The sequence below is a fragment of the Pseudopipra pipra genome, chromosome 17, assembly GCF_036250125.1.
Source record: "Pseudopipra pipra isolate bDixPip1 chromosome 17, bDixPip1.hap1, whole genome shotgun sequence".
In the NCBI taxonomy this organism is placed as follows: domain Eukaryota; kingdom Metazoa; phylum Chordata; class Aves; order Passeriformes; family Pipridae; genus Pseudopipra; species Pseudopipra pipra.
Genome location: NC_087565.1, coordinates 4282884 through 4300174, shown reverse-complemented (window position 1 = coordinate 4300174; position 17291 = coordinate 4282884). Strand labels below are relative to the sequence as shown.

At 48.6% G+C, this 17291-nt stretch overlaps 1 protein-coding gene across 2 annotated transcripts; it reads right to left on the bottom strand.

Moving 5' to 3' along the window:
• Positions 1 to 2759: 2759 nt before the first annotated feature.
• On the bottom strand, positions 2760 to 16475 carry OPRL1 (opioid related nociceptin receptor 1). 2 transcript variants are annotated; one of them, XM_064673978.1, is made up of 5 exons: positions 16357 to 16475; positions 15831 to 16108; positions 15074 to 15327; positions 6203 to 6558; positions 2760 to 5866 (listed from the first exon to the last, which is right to left on the bottom strand). In XM_064673978.1, the coding sequence occupies exons 3-5, from the start codon at positions 15298 to 15300 to the stop codon at positions 5343 to 5345; spliced, it is 1107 nt and encodes a 368-aa protein (XP_064530048.1). In that variant the 5' UTR covers positions 15301 to 15327; positions 15831 to 16108; positions 16357 to 16475; the 3' UTR covers positions 2760 to 5342. The 2 variants fall into 2 exon arrangements, with proteins under 2 accessions (XP_064530048.1, XP_064530049.1); XM_064673979.1 differs by lacking the exons at positions 15831 to 16108; positions 16357 to 16475 and adding an exon at positions 13820 to 13882 and having other exon boundaries at positions 15074 to 15098.
• Positions 16476 to 17291: the final 816 nt, after the last annotated feature.

Genomic DNA, 17291 nt, shown 5'->3' with positions numbered 1-17291 from the left:
CACTAAGGGAGAGACAGCAAAGTCAGTTTACATGGTTGATTAGCATCATCGTTGCCAAGATACAAAACCATGTTGCTCTATTTATTGATTATTTCATCCTGTGATTCAATCTATCCAGGCTCCAGAGTACCGAAAACAGGAACAAAGGGAGTTTGTGAGATGTGGCACCCACCCCAATAGCAGTCCCTTTGCTTAGAAAAATCCTAAAACTCCTTTCAAAATGAGCTGTGACCTTAGTACCTTTATTACCATGTGTTTTGAGCAAAAGTGGCATGGATCCCCAGTCTGAATGGGCAAGAGGGCAGGTGCATGGAGTCAGCATGGGCCACTCAAAATAGGTGTGCATCAGCTCAGACGTGGCAAGGAGGGGCTGCAGACCCTTTAACATCTCATCTCCATCCCCAAAAAACCTGTACCAAAGACCCATTAGCATCACACAGCACATGCTCTACTTTTTTATAGTCTATCTCTGTTCCTCATGTGGCATCACAGCTCTTGGGTTATGGACTGATGCTGCCATCTCAGGTCCACCTTCCTTTCATAGAATTCAGAATCACAGAGTGGTTTGAGTGAGAAGGAACCTTAAAGACCAATTCATTCCAACTCCCTGCCCTGGGCATGGACACCTTCCACTAGATCAGGTTCCAGCCTCCCCACATCACAAGTCTCCCCACAGAGCTGGGACAGCTTTCCCTCCTGCAGCCATTGCTGCAGGATTCTACCCTCTATCCCTCCCACCTCAGCTTTGTGGTTCTCCTCAGAGAAGGAGAAGGTGGGGAAGTAAGATCTGGTCCTTCGGACAGCCCTGGTCAGGGCTTGGGAGGTGAGGATCAAGGATGTGATTTACCAGCTGATTCTGCAAAGTCACAGTGAAGAAGCTCTGCTGCCACAGAGATTCACACGGAAACGCGGAGTGAAACCATGAATGCACAATCAGGGCTGAGGCTCAGGATGTGTCCGAAGGAGATTCTCCTGTTGAGGGAAGCAGAAATTTGCTTATGCATAAATACCCACAAAAATAGCTGAGGGGAAGCACAGGGAAATGAGTGGGAAAGCAAACTGGAGTTTTTTTGGCAGAGCCTGCTTTGCTGCCAGTCTGAGAGATTCTCTTCTGAGCACATAGCAAAGGCTGCACCCACACCAGCTGCTGCTGGAGATCCTTTTCATTTAAAATAGAGGCTCTAACTAGAGAGAGCAGCCACTTGCCCTATAAAGCATTGCAGGGTGAGAAGCATCCTTCTCTGGGCACACATTGTCCTACCTGGAATTGATATCCCAAAGTACCCAGAGAGAGATCAGAGCCCAATGACAGCTCTTTAAAGAGTTAACAGATCTTCCTCTGGGTGGAAAAAAGAAAAAAAAAAAGAGACATTTACAGTCTAGTTCCTCATGAAAACACCTTAGAAAAACAGACATGGCACCTGCTCAGCATCAGACAGCATCTTCATCAGGGCAAGTCCTGAGCTGCAGTGTTGGTATCGCAAGGGGCCAACCCAGCTTTGGTCTTTCTGCAGTTGGGGTTTCTCCCACCTGCAAAAGTTGTCTTCAGGCCTGAGGGCCAGGCTTTTTGGGGGGCAGAGGCATTCAGAGCAGGGAAAGGCTTCATGGCTCCTATGGGCAGTGGGCATGAGGAGAGGGATTTCAACTGAATACTCGCCCAAACCAACTAACTGCTGTCTGACCTGCAGCTCAGTAAAGGGTAACTCAGCACCTCCCTGGCTAAGCTCTTCCCATGGCATAAAACCATAAATCATAGAACATCCAGAGTTAGGAGGGACCCACAAGGATCACTGAGTCCAACTCCTGGCCCCGCACAGGATAACTTTGAGAATCCCACATGTACCTAAGGGTGTTGTCCATCCAAACTTCAGTAAAAGTGTAAATTCTGCTCCTTATTTCTACTGTTAGAAATTGTAATTAATGGGGACGGAAGTTGCTGGCTGAGGGAGAGGAAGGGAAATGTGGCATTTCCAAAGCCAGATTTGCTGCAAACCAAGTAGTTCCTCAGGAGAGAGCTCAGTCACTGGCTCATCCATTCCTCAGCCTTTTCCAGCACTTGGCTTCAGCCAGCAGCAGCAGAAAGAACACTTAGTACATTAATAAATCCCATAATACTGAGTAAAGCACTTTGGTTTATGGTTTTGCTATGAGAACTCACCCCTGGACACTTATAATTAACTGAACCAGAAGAGAAATAAAGATTTCCATTTTTGTTCTCACCAATTTTTTTTTTTTTTTTTTTTTTGAGAAGAAAATCACCCCTGCTAATAAAAAACACTCTCCTGATATTTACCTGCTTGGGTAGGAATATTGATCTCAGTGCAGAAAGCACTTCCCTGATCACACATCTCACTGGCTGATCTTTCTTGGAGAATATGGCCTTGGCTTTATTTTCAGAGCAGCACTGTAATTTATTATTCTCCATGATCATGCCTAACCCCATAACTCCTTGGAATTGTGGAGAGAGTATGTGGGAAGAGCTTGTTTTCATCCTGCATCAGACTTCACCTCTTACAGCAGGCAGCTGCCTGCACACCAGAGCTGCCTGTTGCAAAACCCAGGGACCCTGTGGAGGCTGGCAGGGTGCAGGCAACTCACACTCATCTCCAACCACCAATTTTCCAGCATTTTCACATCCTCTGTTCCTGTGTTAACTACAGACAGAGTTGCCTGTGACACAAAAGTTCCCACTGATCTCACTAAAAAAGGATCAGGCTGAGACATCCCTGACCCACACAGCTAAATCTTCCAGATCATCATTCAGTGCACAAGAGGTTTTATTTTCCTTTATTAAAGCACACAAATAGCCACCTAGGAAATCGTCATTTACATTGCAGCAGTTGTAAAATCACACCAACACAACCATTTCCAAAGAGAATTACAGAGCCAGTGCTGCAGCAAACAGCTGACCACAAGCCTGTAACTCCATAGGCACAGTACAATGAAGTTCTGCTTTCAGGTTTTTGTTGCTCTTCTTATAACAAACTCCACTGAGCATTGAACAGAATGTCTAAACACAGTCACTGCAAGGGCCATGGAAATATCCAAAAGCTTAGTAAACACACATTTATTGGTACTTGGTTATGTAAGATCGTTGCAGCATAGTCATTATAACAAAATCCGTATTAAAAAAACACCAAACACAGGTATATTTTTTTCAGAGGACATAAATCTATTTAAAAACTCAACCAAGAATGGCAAAGGGAGAGTGGTTGGTCCCTAGCCAGCCACTAAGGAATGCTCTCCTGCTCCCTAACAGCAAGAACAGCAGTCGGTTCCCAGCTTCAGGCCCAACCCTACCCAGACCCCATCAGATCATCTGACAGCTGAGGGGCTGAGCAAACCCAAGGTCACTCACTGCCCAACACTGTTATTGCATCCACAACCACAACATCCCACCAAACTCAGCTTTTCCAAGGGCATGGATGCAGCTTGCCAGCAGCACAGTTCTCAGGGAGTTATTCTTCCCATGCCTGGGGGCTGTGTGGGATTTCCTGGTGAGTGCTTGGGGATAAACATCCATTGCAAAGTGCTTAAAGTGCCCAGATTTCCTCCTCCCCCCCAGATTAGTCAGGGGAAGTGATAATTGCAAAGTTTGCTCTGGTATCCCTCCAGATTCCCAATCAAATGCTAATCACAGCACCAAAATCTTCTCAGCTCAAGCAGTTTACAAGGGATCTGGGTCCTATACATGGGACACTGGAACTTCATCTATATTTTAAGCCCAACCATAAGGGAAACACTCTACATAGAAATATAACATTCAATTCTTTTATACAGCATATGTAAAGAACATGACAGCATTAAAATATTGGCAAATCAATACATTAAAAATACAGAATCTCCTAGACCAGAGCACAAGAAATATATTCACAAGAAATCTGTACAGTCCGGACAACGCTGCCGGTTCTCAGATTGAAGTTGACCTCCCATCTCCACATGGGGGTCTTTGCTTTGCTTCCCCATCAGCACCACTGGCCACCACTGCCCAGATTTCCCCAGGCTGTTGTGCTACAGGGAGAATACCAGTCTGCTGTCCCCTCCAGCACAGAGAGCACTCTGGTGGTTAAACTCTTTGGGGAAGCTTTCATTATTGAATGAAATGACACGACATTTCATTTTCCACAAACCTCTGACCTACTGAGAGAGGAAAAATCAATCCACAGTTGGCAGGAGGAGTGGTACCTGGGCAGCATTTCCCACGTGCTCTCAGCATCGTGGATCTCATTGCAGTTAAAAAAAAAACCAAAACAACAAAACAAACCCCAAAACCCCACCTTTTGTATGGTTTGTGCCCCACTTATCCCATGCAGAGCAGATGGGACTGTTTTAGGCTGCCACGTGCTACCAGGAAGGTCCATGTCTTCTGGAGGAGCTGCCATTCTGACTTCTCCAAAATGGTTTTCCCCTATACATAAATACATTTATATATAGGCCACTTCATTCCTTCCTCCTCTCACTGAGGAAGATCCTCAAGGCATGCTTGGTAAGGTGAAACCCTACCATATATCTGTACCTAGAGCACTGCAGACGTGTATGTATAGACACAATCTGTCCACTGTCACACTGGAAATACAGAGTTTAAAAAAAAAAAAAAAGCAGTAGCAGCATGTAAACGAGGAACTGTGTTCATTTCCTCCTCTTCAGAGCCACACTCATAATTTTTTACAGTCCCTTCTCACCCCCCTGCTCCCCTCTGAGAGGAGGGTTTTACTGCAGACCCCGTCTGCAGGAGCTGGCGTTGTCCTCTAAGGCAGTTTGAATTTCTCTTTCCGCCAGCTCCCTCCTCTCCCTCCCCGCATCCTTTCCTGCACGATGACTCATCCTGGAGATGATCTTAGGTTTTGTCTGATGGCTCCTGCCCACTTTGGCTCAGCAAAGTCTAATTTCAGAGTGGTGGCACAGGAATAAAACCCGCACGCGAGCGTCTGCTGAGCCACACGAGCTGTTAACATCTCAACTCGGGGAGGCAAAAAGCAATGGAAGAGTTTACATTCTGTCTGTCTCCCAGCAGCAAAAGTGTAAGTCCCAGGAACGACGCCTATTTTAAATCCTTGATTCCTGAACTCTCAATAATGTTGTAAACCCCCAGGGTTTCGCAGGAATCAAAGGGCTGATTTCAAACACGTTCTTTAGTGCAGGATGCACTAGAATTAAAAATGCATCAAATGGGCTCACTTCTTCTGCATGCTCTTGCAGTATCCAGTTTCCCCAACCCCCAGAATTGTTTCTCACCTCTCAGTTTTGAGGTCCTGCTAAAGAGCTGTTATCTGAGTTAGTTCTGACGTGGGGGTGGTTGGACTCTGCTGGGCGACAGCCACCATGGGAATTTCCATGCCTAGTCAGGCCGGATTGTTAGTCCCCTCCGAGTTCTTGCAGGCATAGGCCACATCCTTGGCAATGCTGCACATCCTGTTGGACATCTGGAGCTCGGTCCTGAAGGCGGTGGGGAAGCAGAACTTCTTGAAGCACGCCTTGAAATTCTCATCCAAGAAGGCGTAGAGCACGGGGTTCAGGCTGCTGTTGGCGTACCCCAGGGCGGTGCAGAAGCAGGAGATGGCCAGCTCGAGCTCGCTTTCTGCCTTGGCACCCAAGCACTGGACCAGCACAAAAATCTGGATGGGAGTCCAGCAAACAATGAAGACTGCCACGACCACCAGGACCATTCGGGTGATGCGCCTCAGGTTTCGGTCCTTCTCCTTGGAGCCTGAGAGGACACGGACGTTCTTGAGCCGTCTGATCATGAGACTGTAGCAAATGGTGATGATCAACACGGGGATCATAAAGGAGAAGAGAAAGACGCAGATGCCGAACACCGGATCCCAGTAGTCCACTGGTGAAGGGAGTTTAATTAGACAATCAATTTCTGCAAATGAAAAAAGAGAAAAAAATCAAATGGAAAAGAAGATCAGCAAACACAGAGCAAGCAAAAAGGCATCTGCACATTGAAATTAGTTTAGACTAGTTAGAGAAGTGGTTGGAGCTAATGTTCTTCGAAGTGTTTCCCAACCTTAATGATTCTGTGATTCTATGTTTAATACCAGGAAGGCAGTAGCAGTGATACAGGGAAGCAAGGGCAGAAAGGAGAGAGTTAAGACAACTTTACAGCAGAGCCCTCACCCCACTGATGAAACTGGCACCCCGAGCCCATGGGCTCTCCTGGCCATCACCACCTCGCACCCACTGGTGCAGCTTTACTGACCGTTGTTCTCGTTCTCCGCGGATCCCATCACCATCGCTGGGATGCCGAAGACAGAAGCCAGTGCCCAGATACAGACATTCACCACCTTGGCCTTGTGGGGAGTGCGGATGTCCAGGGCCTTGATGGGGTGGCAGATGGCGATGTAGCGGTCCACGCTCATCATGGTCAGCGTGAAGGTGCTGGTGAACATGTTGTAGTAGTCGATGGAGATGGCGATCTTGCAGAGGACGTTGCCAAAGGGCCAGAAGCCCAGGAACGTGTCTGTACCCTGGAAGGGTAAGGTCATCAGGCACAGGGTGTCAGCCAGAGCGAGGTTAAAGATGTAAATGTTTGTTGCTGTCTTCATCTTGGTGAATCTGAAATGCAGGAATGAGCAACAGTTAGAGTTCCACCTGATGAGGGGTAAGACATTAAACGCTACTGAAGAGGCCACTCTGCCACTTTAGGATGGAGATGCAGTATTTTCTTATATGAGACTGACCACCCTTCACCTTTCTACCTCCTACAGGTTTATCAACACACAGCTCAACCCAGCTCCTAAAAGATCACATACGGTATCTTCATAATCAGTTCCATGGGCAGGAGAAGTTTATTCTCTCAGACTGCCAGGGAGGACCATGAAAGCCTGAGCCTGTCAACTCACAGTGGTTCTTGAAAAATGACTTCAATAAGGCTAACCTAGGATTTTATCACATATGGCTTCATTATTATAAATGCTGGTGAAAGCTTTACACAATATGATGATTTGAAAGATCCAGGGCTAAGCTGATAAGCCATTTTGTCAGGGCTCACATTCAAAGGGTGTGGCTAATGTGAGCTGTCAGATCAGAACAGGTGGGATGGCCACTCCTGGCCAGCTAAAAACTGGTGAGGAATGAGGTTTGAATCAGAAATCGAAATATCACAATGGATCTTTCTCAAGAAAGAGGTAAAGTCACAAGTCAATTCTACTTCAAAGAATTTTTGTCATTTCGATATTACTTTTATCATATGAACTGGCTGCCCAAAAGAGAGATTCACCTTGCTCTAATGGCAATCATCTCCTTTTCACACATGGGAAACGATGCAGAGCAAACCATAATCACCTACCCATGAGACACGCAGAGTCTGCAGAAATGGAAGCTCAACAGTGACTCTGGGACTGAACCTAACATTTCAGCTCCAGGATGTTCCTCTCATGGGCAAAACAGGAGCTCAAATAGGTATAATTTTAAAACTATAGCTCATCCATCATTTACTATACTAATGGCCTTTGCAGAAACATGGCCAAAAATGGCAGACAGGGATGTGTGTTATTAACAGAGTGCAAGATCATTTGAGGGTTACACTTCTACTTATAAACTGCCACCCTATTTTCACTCTGTGTTAGAATATTATAGGGTCTTATTTGAACTAAAAAGCTCTTTTTGTCAATTTGATTCAGAACAGCAAGCCCCCAACTGCCCTTCTCAGCTCTGTGTCCTCCCCTCAGGGTCTGAACTTCAGTGCTTGAGAGATTATTTGAATGCTTGGCAGAACATTATCAGTGGCACACTCTGAACTCTGCTGAGACACACGGTGACGTGGCCAGGTTTGCAAGAATAGGAGCCAGGGGAGCCACAATCCAGACTATAAAGTCTATCTTTCTACCTGCTTTGGAGTTTTAAGCTGGGCTTGTATTAGAAATTTGAAAGTGGCTTCAGAAAGGAAGACCGAATGCTCCATTTGACCTTCAAAGCCAAGGAAAGCTTTTGGAGGTGAGCACTGATGGAAACATGGTTGGAAACACTGAGGTCCCTACAAAAGCCTGTGTCAGGCTCTTCTTGCCCCAGAAATCACAGGTTCTTAGAAAGGCAGCCCAGATAAACCTATGTAACCAGAACTAGTAGAAGAGAAATGCCAGTGCCTTTCCTTTTGTGGTAGGATGAACAAGCAAAACACTTTGCAAATCCAACTCAACAGGCAGCTGCCAGGGCTTTAAGCTTTGGAGTTTCCTAAGCAGGATTACCACAGACTCCAGTGCCCTGAACCCCAGAGCAGCATCTCAGGGTAGGCAAGTTTTCTTTTTCTGTTTGAACACTTGCAGTTGGGCCAAGCATGGCAAAGTACTCAGGGGGATGAGGTAGGTCTGTTAAGTGGGTTCAGTCACCTTCCCCTCTAGGTCAGCAGAGGGGAATTAAAATGAAGAAAATCAAATCACTGTTTTTTATCAGCCCCCATAAAAATAAGTATTGTCAGCTCAGGCTTTAGGAAATGATTCAGTCACCTAAGACTGTCCTAGCAAAGGTCTCCTGGGAGCTGTGGCCTTCTCTGCATACCACAGACTGGCTGGGCTGGCTCAAGCTTCCCAAAGGTCAAGGTTGTTGCAGTCCATCCTTTCAGGAGGACTGGAGTTGGAGGCAATTCATCAAAATGCCTCTAACACTGACTGCTCTTACTGACGTTATAACTCAAGGGAATAGCAATTTGGAGCAATGATGAGTGACTTGACCGCAAAACAGAAAAAAATTAAAGGTTGTTTGAGTTTGGTTTTCTAATTGATCAGTGGGAGAAACAAGCAGAATTCACCTATTTCCAGCCCCCTTCCAACATCTATGAGGGACAAAGCTGCCTCCCTGAAAACTCCTGTTTCCTCAGCACTGTGAGAATTTTGGGGCATCTCAGCCAGCCCTGAGCTCAGGGTGTGAAGATCACAAACCTTCAGCTCCCTCCCGCACCCCTCCGCCCCTACGAGCCCCTCTCTTCCCAGACACTTCTCAGCAAGAATTCAGAGTCCAGCTGCAATTGCTCAACCTGGCCCTGCAAAATATGCTCTCTCTCAATGCACAGATCTCTCTCTGCTGCTTCCTTCCTCACCTCCTCCTCAAGGTGATGGCAGAGCCACCTTCCCTCGCTCCCTCCAACATGGGGATGCTGAGGTGACTGGCCCTTACCTCCTTCAACCCATCTTCTAGCGGATTTTAAGCTGATTTTGTGCTCTTGAAAACTGGGGAAATTAATTTACACCTAATTAATTACTTCTACTCCACTTTCTCTGCATGCTGAGAGCCAACAGCCATTACCCCAACCAAACAATGTTCCCAAACATTTCCAGAATGTTCAGTACACAAAAAAAATCAATTAATCGCTTCTCTGTGGATTAATCTCTTTTTCTTTTCCTCCAGGAACTGAGAGTGTTCTTTTTCTTAATCTGCACCAAAAAAAAAAAGACAAATTAAACTCTTGGGCTTTAGGAGGCACCTCAGTTTCCTCCCCCCGTGGCACAGCTCTGCTGCAGATAAGCCTGTGGCCTCCACGGAGGACATTAGTTCCCTGCTGAGCCACTTTCTTCCACTCTGTCATGGAGGTAATTTCCTAATGGAGCATCTCCCACAGAGTGGTTCTTAGCTCTTCATCCAGCTCCACCTTTGTCACAACAGTAATTGCTCTGCAGTCCTGTTCTCTCAGATGCTGAAGCCTAAGAGAAAAAATGCCTGGATATCATCTCAGCACATGTCCTCCCTCTCCTTTTTTGATGAGTGGACCTCAAGCAACAGTACCTGGAACAAAGCTGGACTTCAGCAAAGGGAAGATGCGATCTGGGAGTGAAGATGGGTAGTACACAGCTCTCTGGGCTTTAAGGCCCTGTTTCTCACAAGGATGGATTCTGTCCCTGGCTGAGACTCAGGGGAGCTGCAGACCTGTTTTTCCTACTTTCCCTCTTTTCCACCCAGCCATGGCAAGGCTGCAGGACAGTGAGCCACTCTGGATGCCCCAAGGCTAAGAACCAGCTGGCTGCAGCAAAACTGCAACCCAAAATGGGGCAGCAGACACTGGGACAGAGGGACCAGAGCAAAGCCTGCAGCCACAGGGAACCCTGAGCATTATCTCCAGGAGCTCTCTGCCTTCTGGAGTCTCTTGATTTTCATATTCATAGCTCCAGCTAATTGGGATGCAGACAGTGCTGTTCACCTTGAGCAGCTCCCTCCATCCCCACCTCACACCCTGGCAGCAGTGCCAGCCTTTGCCCTAGTCCCTGAACATGCACCTGGGAGCAAAACAGAGCATAAAAGGCTCAGGGAGAATTTTTACTGAGCTACTCCCACCCCGTGATGGTAGAAATCAGCCCTGGTTCTCTCACATCTCTGCTCCCAGCCTGCTTATAGCCCACAGGTTGTGTGAACCTGCTATTTGATCTGGCACGCACCATCGTGATTTGAGTCCCCCCAGCCATACACCCACACTGTGCTCCCCACATCCCTGCTGCTCTGGTCACCACTTCAGAGCCCCTTCAGCCTAAAACTTCTAACCAGTTCAAGATGATTTATTCTTAATGGTTCAACAGGCCCTGAAAAAATCCAGAGAGTTTGAGAAGGACAAATTTAAATTACTTTGGGCTCTGAGGCCAGACACTACAGCAAAAGCAGCCACCAACACAGCACCTAAAAGCCTATAAATTACGCAGCAGGACAGGGACTGACTAGCAGGGGTTAGTTAAGGAGTTTGCTGCCAGCCAGGGTGAGCACACCCTTTGGGACAGATGATTTTCTTGCCCTTGAATCTCACCACTGTGTCCAGTGACAACTATAAAAAACAAACACTGCCCTCCTCTTCTAGGTGCTCTCTGGGGACCAGTGTGGATGGGGACATCACATGGCCCCGACTGCTGCCATGCCAAGGGAGGAGGCTGGGTGGCTGCAAAAGCCTCAGTAGTTCAGCCAGGGGCTCACAGGGATGCTCCCACATCCCTGAGCAGGTGCTTGGCCACCAGGAATGGTGCTCTGGTGTGAGGAGGGCATTCATCAGCCTCCACCCTGCAGCAAGATGCTCTTGTCCCAGTTCATGGGTCAGATCTGCCTCTGCTGAGTTGCTCGTATCCAACACGCTGCTGGGAATTGCCCAGTCCATGAAGAACACTGGGAACTGAGTCCCACACTAAACATCACAGAATTACTGCTGCACATGGGCAACTCTCTTTCACCCATCTCACCAAAGCCAGGTGAAACAAAGAGCCCTCCTAACTGGAGCCACAGGATCTGTATTAGCAGGGACCAGACATGGTTCCTATGAGTCATGTGGCTGAGCCCAGCTCACCTGGGCTCATGGGGATCCAGAAATCAGGGATCTGCAGACCTGTTCTGTGCAGCCACTATCACAGCAGGTTCCTCAGCGGAGAGGAACCATCCTCTCCAGGGCACAGAGCCCTCAGTGTGGCTTTCACTTCTATATAAATTGCAAGAATTGTCTATTTATTTTATATTTTTTTCTTTGCTGGGCTCCAACAGAGAGCAACCATAGTAAAGAGTGCCCAAGAAATGAGGCATCATCATTCCCATGGGGGCCTGAGCTTTAGTCCTCCAGGCCATCACTGCTGAGCATTGTAGCAGCACGATGGAGCTGGGGACAACAGAGGAGTCCCTAGACCAGAAGCTGCATGTTGTCCCTTCCCTGGCACAGGAGTGGCTGGCAGCAGTTCAAGGGTCTCTGTCACAGCCCTATAACAACACCTGGGTCAGCATCACCTCCGGCCCCGTGAGTCACCCACCCCCAGGGCCACTGAAAGAACAATCCATCCTCCTTCTCCTTTGCTTTCCTTCCTGAAAACAAAGCTCTTGGGCAAGCAGCCTTGCAGAATTCAGTTAATAGCTAAGAAGGATCTCAGCAGCCTTTTTCCCTTCACTCTCCCCCCAAACCCTCTGTTCAGCTCCTCGTTTCACATTCATTAAAAAGAAGAACAGGAAATATATGCAGAAGAGAGCAAACAGCAGAAGGAGGAGGGAGGGGAGGCATCATCCCTGCTGGCAAGGAGCTCCACGATGAGCCAGCAGAACAAAGCCACAGATGAGGCAGGTTCCCACAATAGGCCCTTTACTGTCTAGGAAATTGTGCTCCTGACGAGAGCCCTTCTCCATCTTACCCAATTAGTGCTGCTCAGCACTGGAAGGGACTGACAGCCACATGATGACTGTCTCTAAATTAATCATTCCAAATTTTAAATCACTCCAAATATAATAGAGATGTAGGCCGGGTTCTATAACACAGGAGAAAACCTAGAGGAGGCTTTGAATTTCTACTTTCGTGTGAAGTACTGGGAGATTTTTAAAACTTTTCCCTCAGTGCTGCAGAAGACTCATTCAAAAGGAACAAAAAATGAGCCTTTCGAATTCCTCCAATTTCCTCGAGTGCAGGTATTAGAGTCTTCTTATTTCCCAGCTCCCTCAAAACCAGGAAACAATTACTGTTTACGACATTGTACCATTCTTTTTGTGGAAGATAATACACGATTTTCTTATGGGCTGTGTAATATGTTGAAGCCTGGTTATCCTTGCTGAACATGAAAAAAAAAAAAAACCAACAACCAGCTTTCATAGGCTGCACCATATCTGCAGGTGACAGGGGTGCAGCAAAGAGGGTTTGCCAATCATTTTTCCATTAATGGAAGAGGTATATCATTAAGAGTTCCAAAAGCCCATGTTGACTTCCCAGCAGCCAATTTTCAACCTACTGAAAAACAGATGCTACTCAAGGCATGAAGCCTCAATGCCCCAATCTGGGGAGAAAAACCTGTGTTTGAGAAGTTCATCAGCATCTTCCTTGTACGGCCACTGATGTGGCAGCTCTGCATCAATCCACATACATGACAAGGGTAAGAATCCGGGATACTGAGCTCAGTTTATCCCCACACCTGCTCCTGACCTCAACATACAGAACAAGGAGAGAAGAATCCTGAGCAGAGAGAACCAGAAGTTGTAGTTACTCACCAACCTAAGAAGGGTCATTTCCTTGGGTATAACTCAGCTCAGTACTGAGCTCCCAGGGGACACAGATGGGGAGAACCAGTGGGAACAGCAGGTTCTACACATGCCCCAGCTCAGTTATAACTTCCCCAGCACACGCTTTTCAGGGGGGCACTCCAGACTCACAATGAAGGGTTTTTGTTTTGTTTTGTTTTAAAAAAAAAAAAAAAGGTGTATTTCACAAAAGGAGTACCCAAATAATCAAAATGTCTGTTGGCACCTTTTTTTTTTTTTTTAATATATAGGGGTTTCTAGATAAAGGGAAATAGAGAAATGGAAAATGGCTGGGGGAGATGGGGTTGGCACCTTTCTTCAGTTTTCAATTGCTTAAACCAAGTAAAACCAGAGGACACACGAACAAGTTAAGTTCCAGGGGAAATTCCAGTGCTGAAATCCCACTTTCTGTTCCTGAGTGCCATTTATCCAACTGGAAGGTATCAAAGTCAAAAAGAAGTGGAACAGAAGCCGCCATTCTGCACGCATGGCCATGGCACAGGTCCACCCTGACCAGGATGCTGTCTTGGGACACTGATGTTATTTGTGATACCCAGTCACAGCCCTGGGCTGGGGCCAGCAGGATCCAGCTGCTCACATCCCACAAGACCTCTGCAGACAGGGAGATTTCTGCCAAGACCTCTTGTTACACACATCTAAGGCTCATGCACGGGGTAAGGACTCCCTTCCTCTGCACACACACTGGCTGGCATTCCCCTGGAGCTGCATCACTGTCAGACAAGGACTTCTAACTCCCAGAGCCTCACTACTCACCACGCTTGGACACACCCACAAACTACTCAAATGACTGCTACTACACTGAACAGGAACACGAGCTCTCCAGACATGTCATTAGTTTACTGCAAACCTGCTCTCTGCATCTGCAGCTCACCAGGGCTAATGGGATCCCTTCTCTCTACCACGAACTCCTCTGCAAAGAGAGCACAGATAGGCAGCCTGATGAACAGTCACCTCACTCTGCCCTTGTAGCAGAGATTTAGCCACCCTTCACCGACCTCTGATACCAGAGACTTGAATTTTGCAGCATCTCCTGCAACCAAGTTGTGTGTATTCAGGGGAAAGATGCTTTGGAAGCACTTGGGCTCCTGGTAGGAGCAAGACAATCTCATCAGTGTCTGAATACCTGCTAAATATTTGCATTTTCTGTTGGAGGATTCAACCTGTCTTTTTTGTGCTGGCAGCATCCACCTGCAGCAGGAATCTGCTCCAAGACATGGATAAAATGGAAGTTCCCTCCCTAACATGAAGGATGCAGAGATCAGAAGGGGGGTGCTGGGATTTAGCACAATCACAGCCCTAATAGCTGCATAAACTTATTCTGTACTTACAAGGGGAACAAGGTTTCTGATTCCCAGAAATAAGGGGGGGCTTGAACCACAACAGTGTCGGACAGGGACACTTAAAATGTGTGCAGGGAGGCTGGACTGGTTCATGATCCGTGCTCTGTCCCTCTGCAAAGGTCCCCCCACTCTCCTGACTTCAGCACAAGAAGTCAGAGAAGTTGCCTTCAACTCTGCAGCATCCTGTCACATCTTATTCATGTCTACAGCTTCCAAAGGGTTGAAAGACTCACATTCCTGATTTTCCCCCTGTACAGTGAAGGCAGAGCCTCTGCACATGCCATTCCCCTTACAACAAGGTTCAGCTTTGGAAAGAGCCAGCTCCCAGATGGAACAGCACCTGCAAACACAGCTGGGGTGCCGGACACAGCCCAGGAAGGAAAGGTCCCATTAAGGAGCCAGCACAGCCTGGCAGCAAAACCCTTCCAGCTCATTGCCCTCTTTAGGGACATCCAGCTCGCTCTAAAAAAACCCACAAAATATTTTTTTTGAGCAGCTCTGCTCTCTCTGTTCCATTCTCTGAGTTAAACTTTAGGAGGCACCAGAGGGCAGCTGAAAACTGGTGGAAACCTTCATCACAGCCTAGGAAGGGTTAAAAAAACAAATAAAACCAAAACAATGTAACAAATGCTCCATCATTACCACTAAAGCACATCACAAACACCAGGGAAGCACCTGCCTGCTTCACCTGCAGCAGGGATTGAGGGAGGGAAGGTCTGCCCCTCTCCCAGCCTTCCCTGGAGCCTCCCTGCGTGTCCTACCTGACGATCACATACATGACGGAGCAGTTGCCCACCAGCCCCACAATGCACACGATGGAATAGACAACCACGATGGTGATCTTGATGCTGAGCGGCAGGAAGCTGTCCCCCGTGCTGTTGTTAAACCAGTTGCTGGGGAGAAAGCTCAGGTTGAGCATGGAGGAGTCATTCAGCAGCTTTCTCAGGTCAGGGTCTTCAAAAATATGGGCGGGGAAGAGCGGGTCCATCCTGAAGCACCAGCCTGCGCCAAGGACCTGGGGCACCAAGAGACAGTTTTAAGGTCTGCTGATCAAACGGGTAGCACGGGACTGTGGCAGAGCGTGTGCGTGAGAAGCGCTGGGGAAGGATGATTTATTACCAGGGAGAAGGATGATTTATTGCCGGGGAACACAGCCCCCCCTCGAGCCTTCCCAGGAGCATTCTGATGGTCTGCAACCCTGAGAGCCTGGCGCATCCCGGGCACACTGGGATCGCGCATATCTCCACACGGCCGGCGCAGGGGACGCGCGGGCTGCGCACGCCATCCCTCCCAAGGGCTGGATGCTCCCACCTGCCTCTCCCATCCCTGCGGGCCGGTGAGTCCCCACACGCGGCTTTATGCCCCCAGACCTTCCACTGACCCCCGTTGTCCCCCGAGAGCCACCGCAGCCTCCCACTGGGGCTGGGGCACAACCTCTCCCCCCCCATCCTGGTCCATATCCTAATAAAACGGCAGGAAATGCCCAAAGTTGGAAATAAACCCCAGTTGGCTCCGTACCTGTGGCGGGTCCACTCTAGCGCAGCTCCGGACCAGGCTCCGCTCCCCGCGGCCGCATCCAGCACCCCCGGGCCGGGGGATGAGGGGGGACACGGGACAAAGTCGGGGGCTCCGCAGGTGGAGGAGGGGAAGGGGCTGCTCTCCCAGGCAGGGATGCTGCCAGCGCAGGGGGCTGCACCCCGGATCCCACGTTTTTAAGGAAAAGGGAGGGATGAGAGAGAGGGAGGGAGGGAGGACGGAGGGCGGCTGGGCAGAGCCAGGCTGCCGGGCTGCTCCCACTGCGTAAGAGAAAAGCGGGAGGGGGAAGGAGGAAAAGAAGCGGGGGGGGGAGAAATAATAAATTACCAAACGCGGCAAAGGGAAGGCGAGCCCACACCTGCGAGACACGGGCAGCGTCCTTCCCCCGCCCCGCAGGCGCCGGGAGCTGCGGTGGCCTCCCCGTCCCACCCCCGGCACGGACAGGGGGGGTCAGCACCCCCCAACCTCCCCAAACCCTTCCTGCAGCAGCCCTCGACCCGCAGCCTACCTGGGATGGGCTCCCAGCCGTAGACGCTAGGAAGAAGGGAAAAATCGTGGAAGGATGCTGAGGAGATAGGGATTCGGGAAGCAGATTCTCCCTCCTCTGCAATTGTGCAACCTGATCGCTGTGCTAGCGCAGGAGCAGCGGAATGGGGAATCTGACCTAGAAATTGGCGAAAAAATACAAGGAGGAATGAGAATTAGGGGGAGAAAATTGTTATTATTTAGTAATCTTTTAGCAGCATTAACTAAAGGTCATTTTTTGCAGCGCAAACCATCCTGCACTTCACATCAGAGTTAGAGTAACACATATATTCCAAGAAGCTGCAGTGGTAAATTCATTACCTCAAGGTGGGGTGAGCCACAAAGACCCCACAGGTACCTGCGGTCCCCAGTCTGGCTGTGAGATATTGACCCTCATAAACTCAGAGCCCGAGAGCTGCAGAGTCCCCCAGGTATGCCACCCCTCAGACAGGTTGCATGGAGGCATTTGGGGTCCACCCCCAGCTTAATCCCAGATCAGAGGTGGATTGACTACTGAGAACTAGAGCCTCATGGTCTGGTGCCTCTGGCCATCTACAGTGTTTCTCTAAAGAAGCCATTTCCCAGCAATCTGAGGAAATCTCCCAGTGTTGGGGACATAAGCAGAGACACATAGGTCGGATTCAATCCGGGGCACACTGTTATTGCCCAGGAGATGGAGAAAAGGGACATGAGCTCTTGCAGCAAATGCTTTTTCTCTTCCCAAGCCCAACACAGAACTCCTGGGGCCCAGCAGGCAGTCAGGGCTATACCTTTCTGCCCCAGTTCTGCTTCAATGGATGTTTGGGGATATTTAGCACAAAAGCTGTATCTCCTTCACAAGGAACACAATGCCAAGGTATGGTGTTGCATGGTAATTTTCCTGAATGCTTCCACAGGAGCAGATCTCAGCTCTAATGG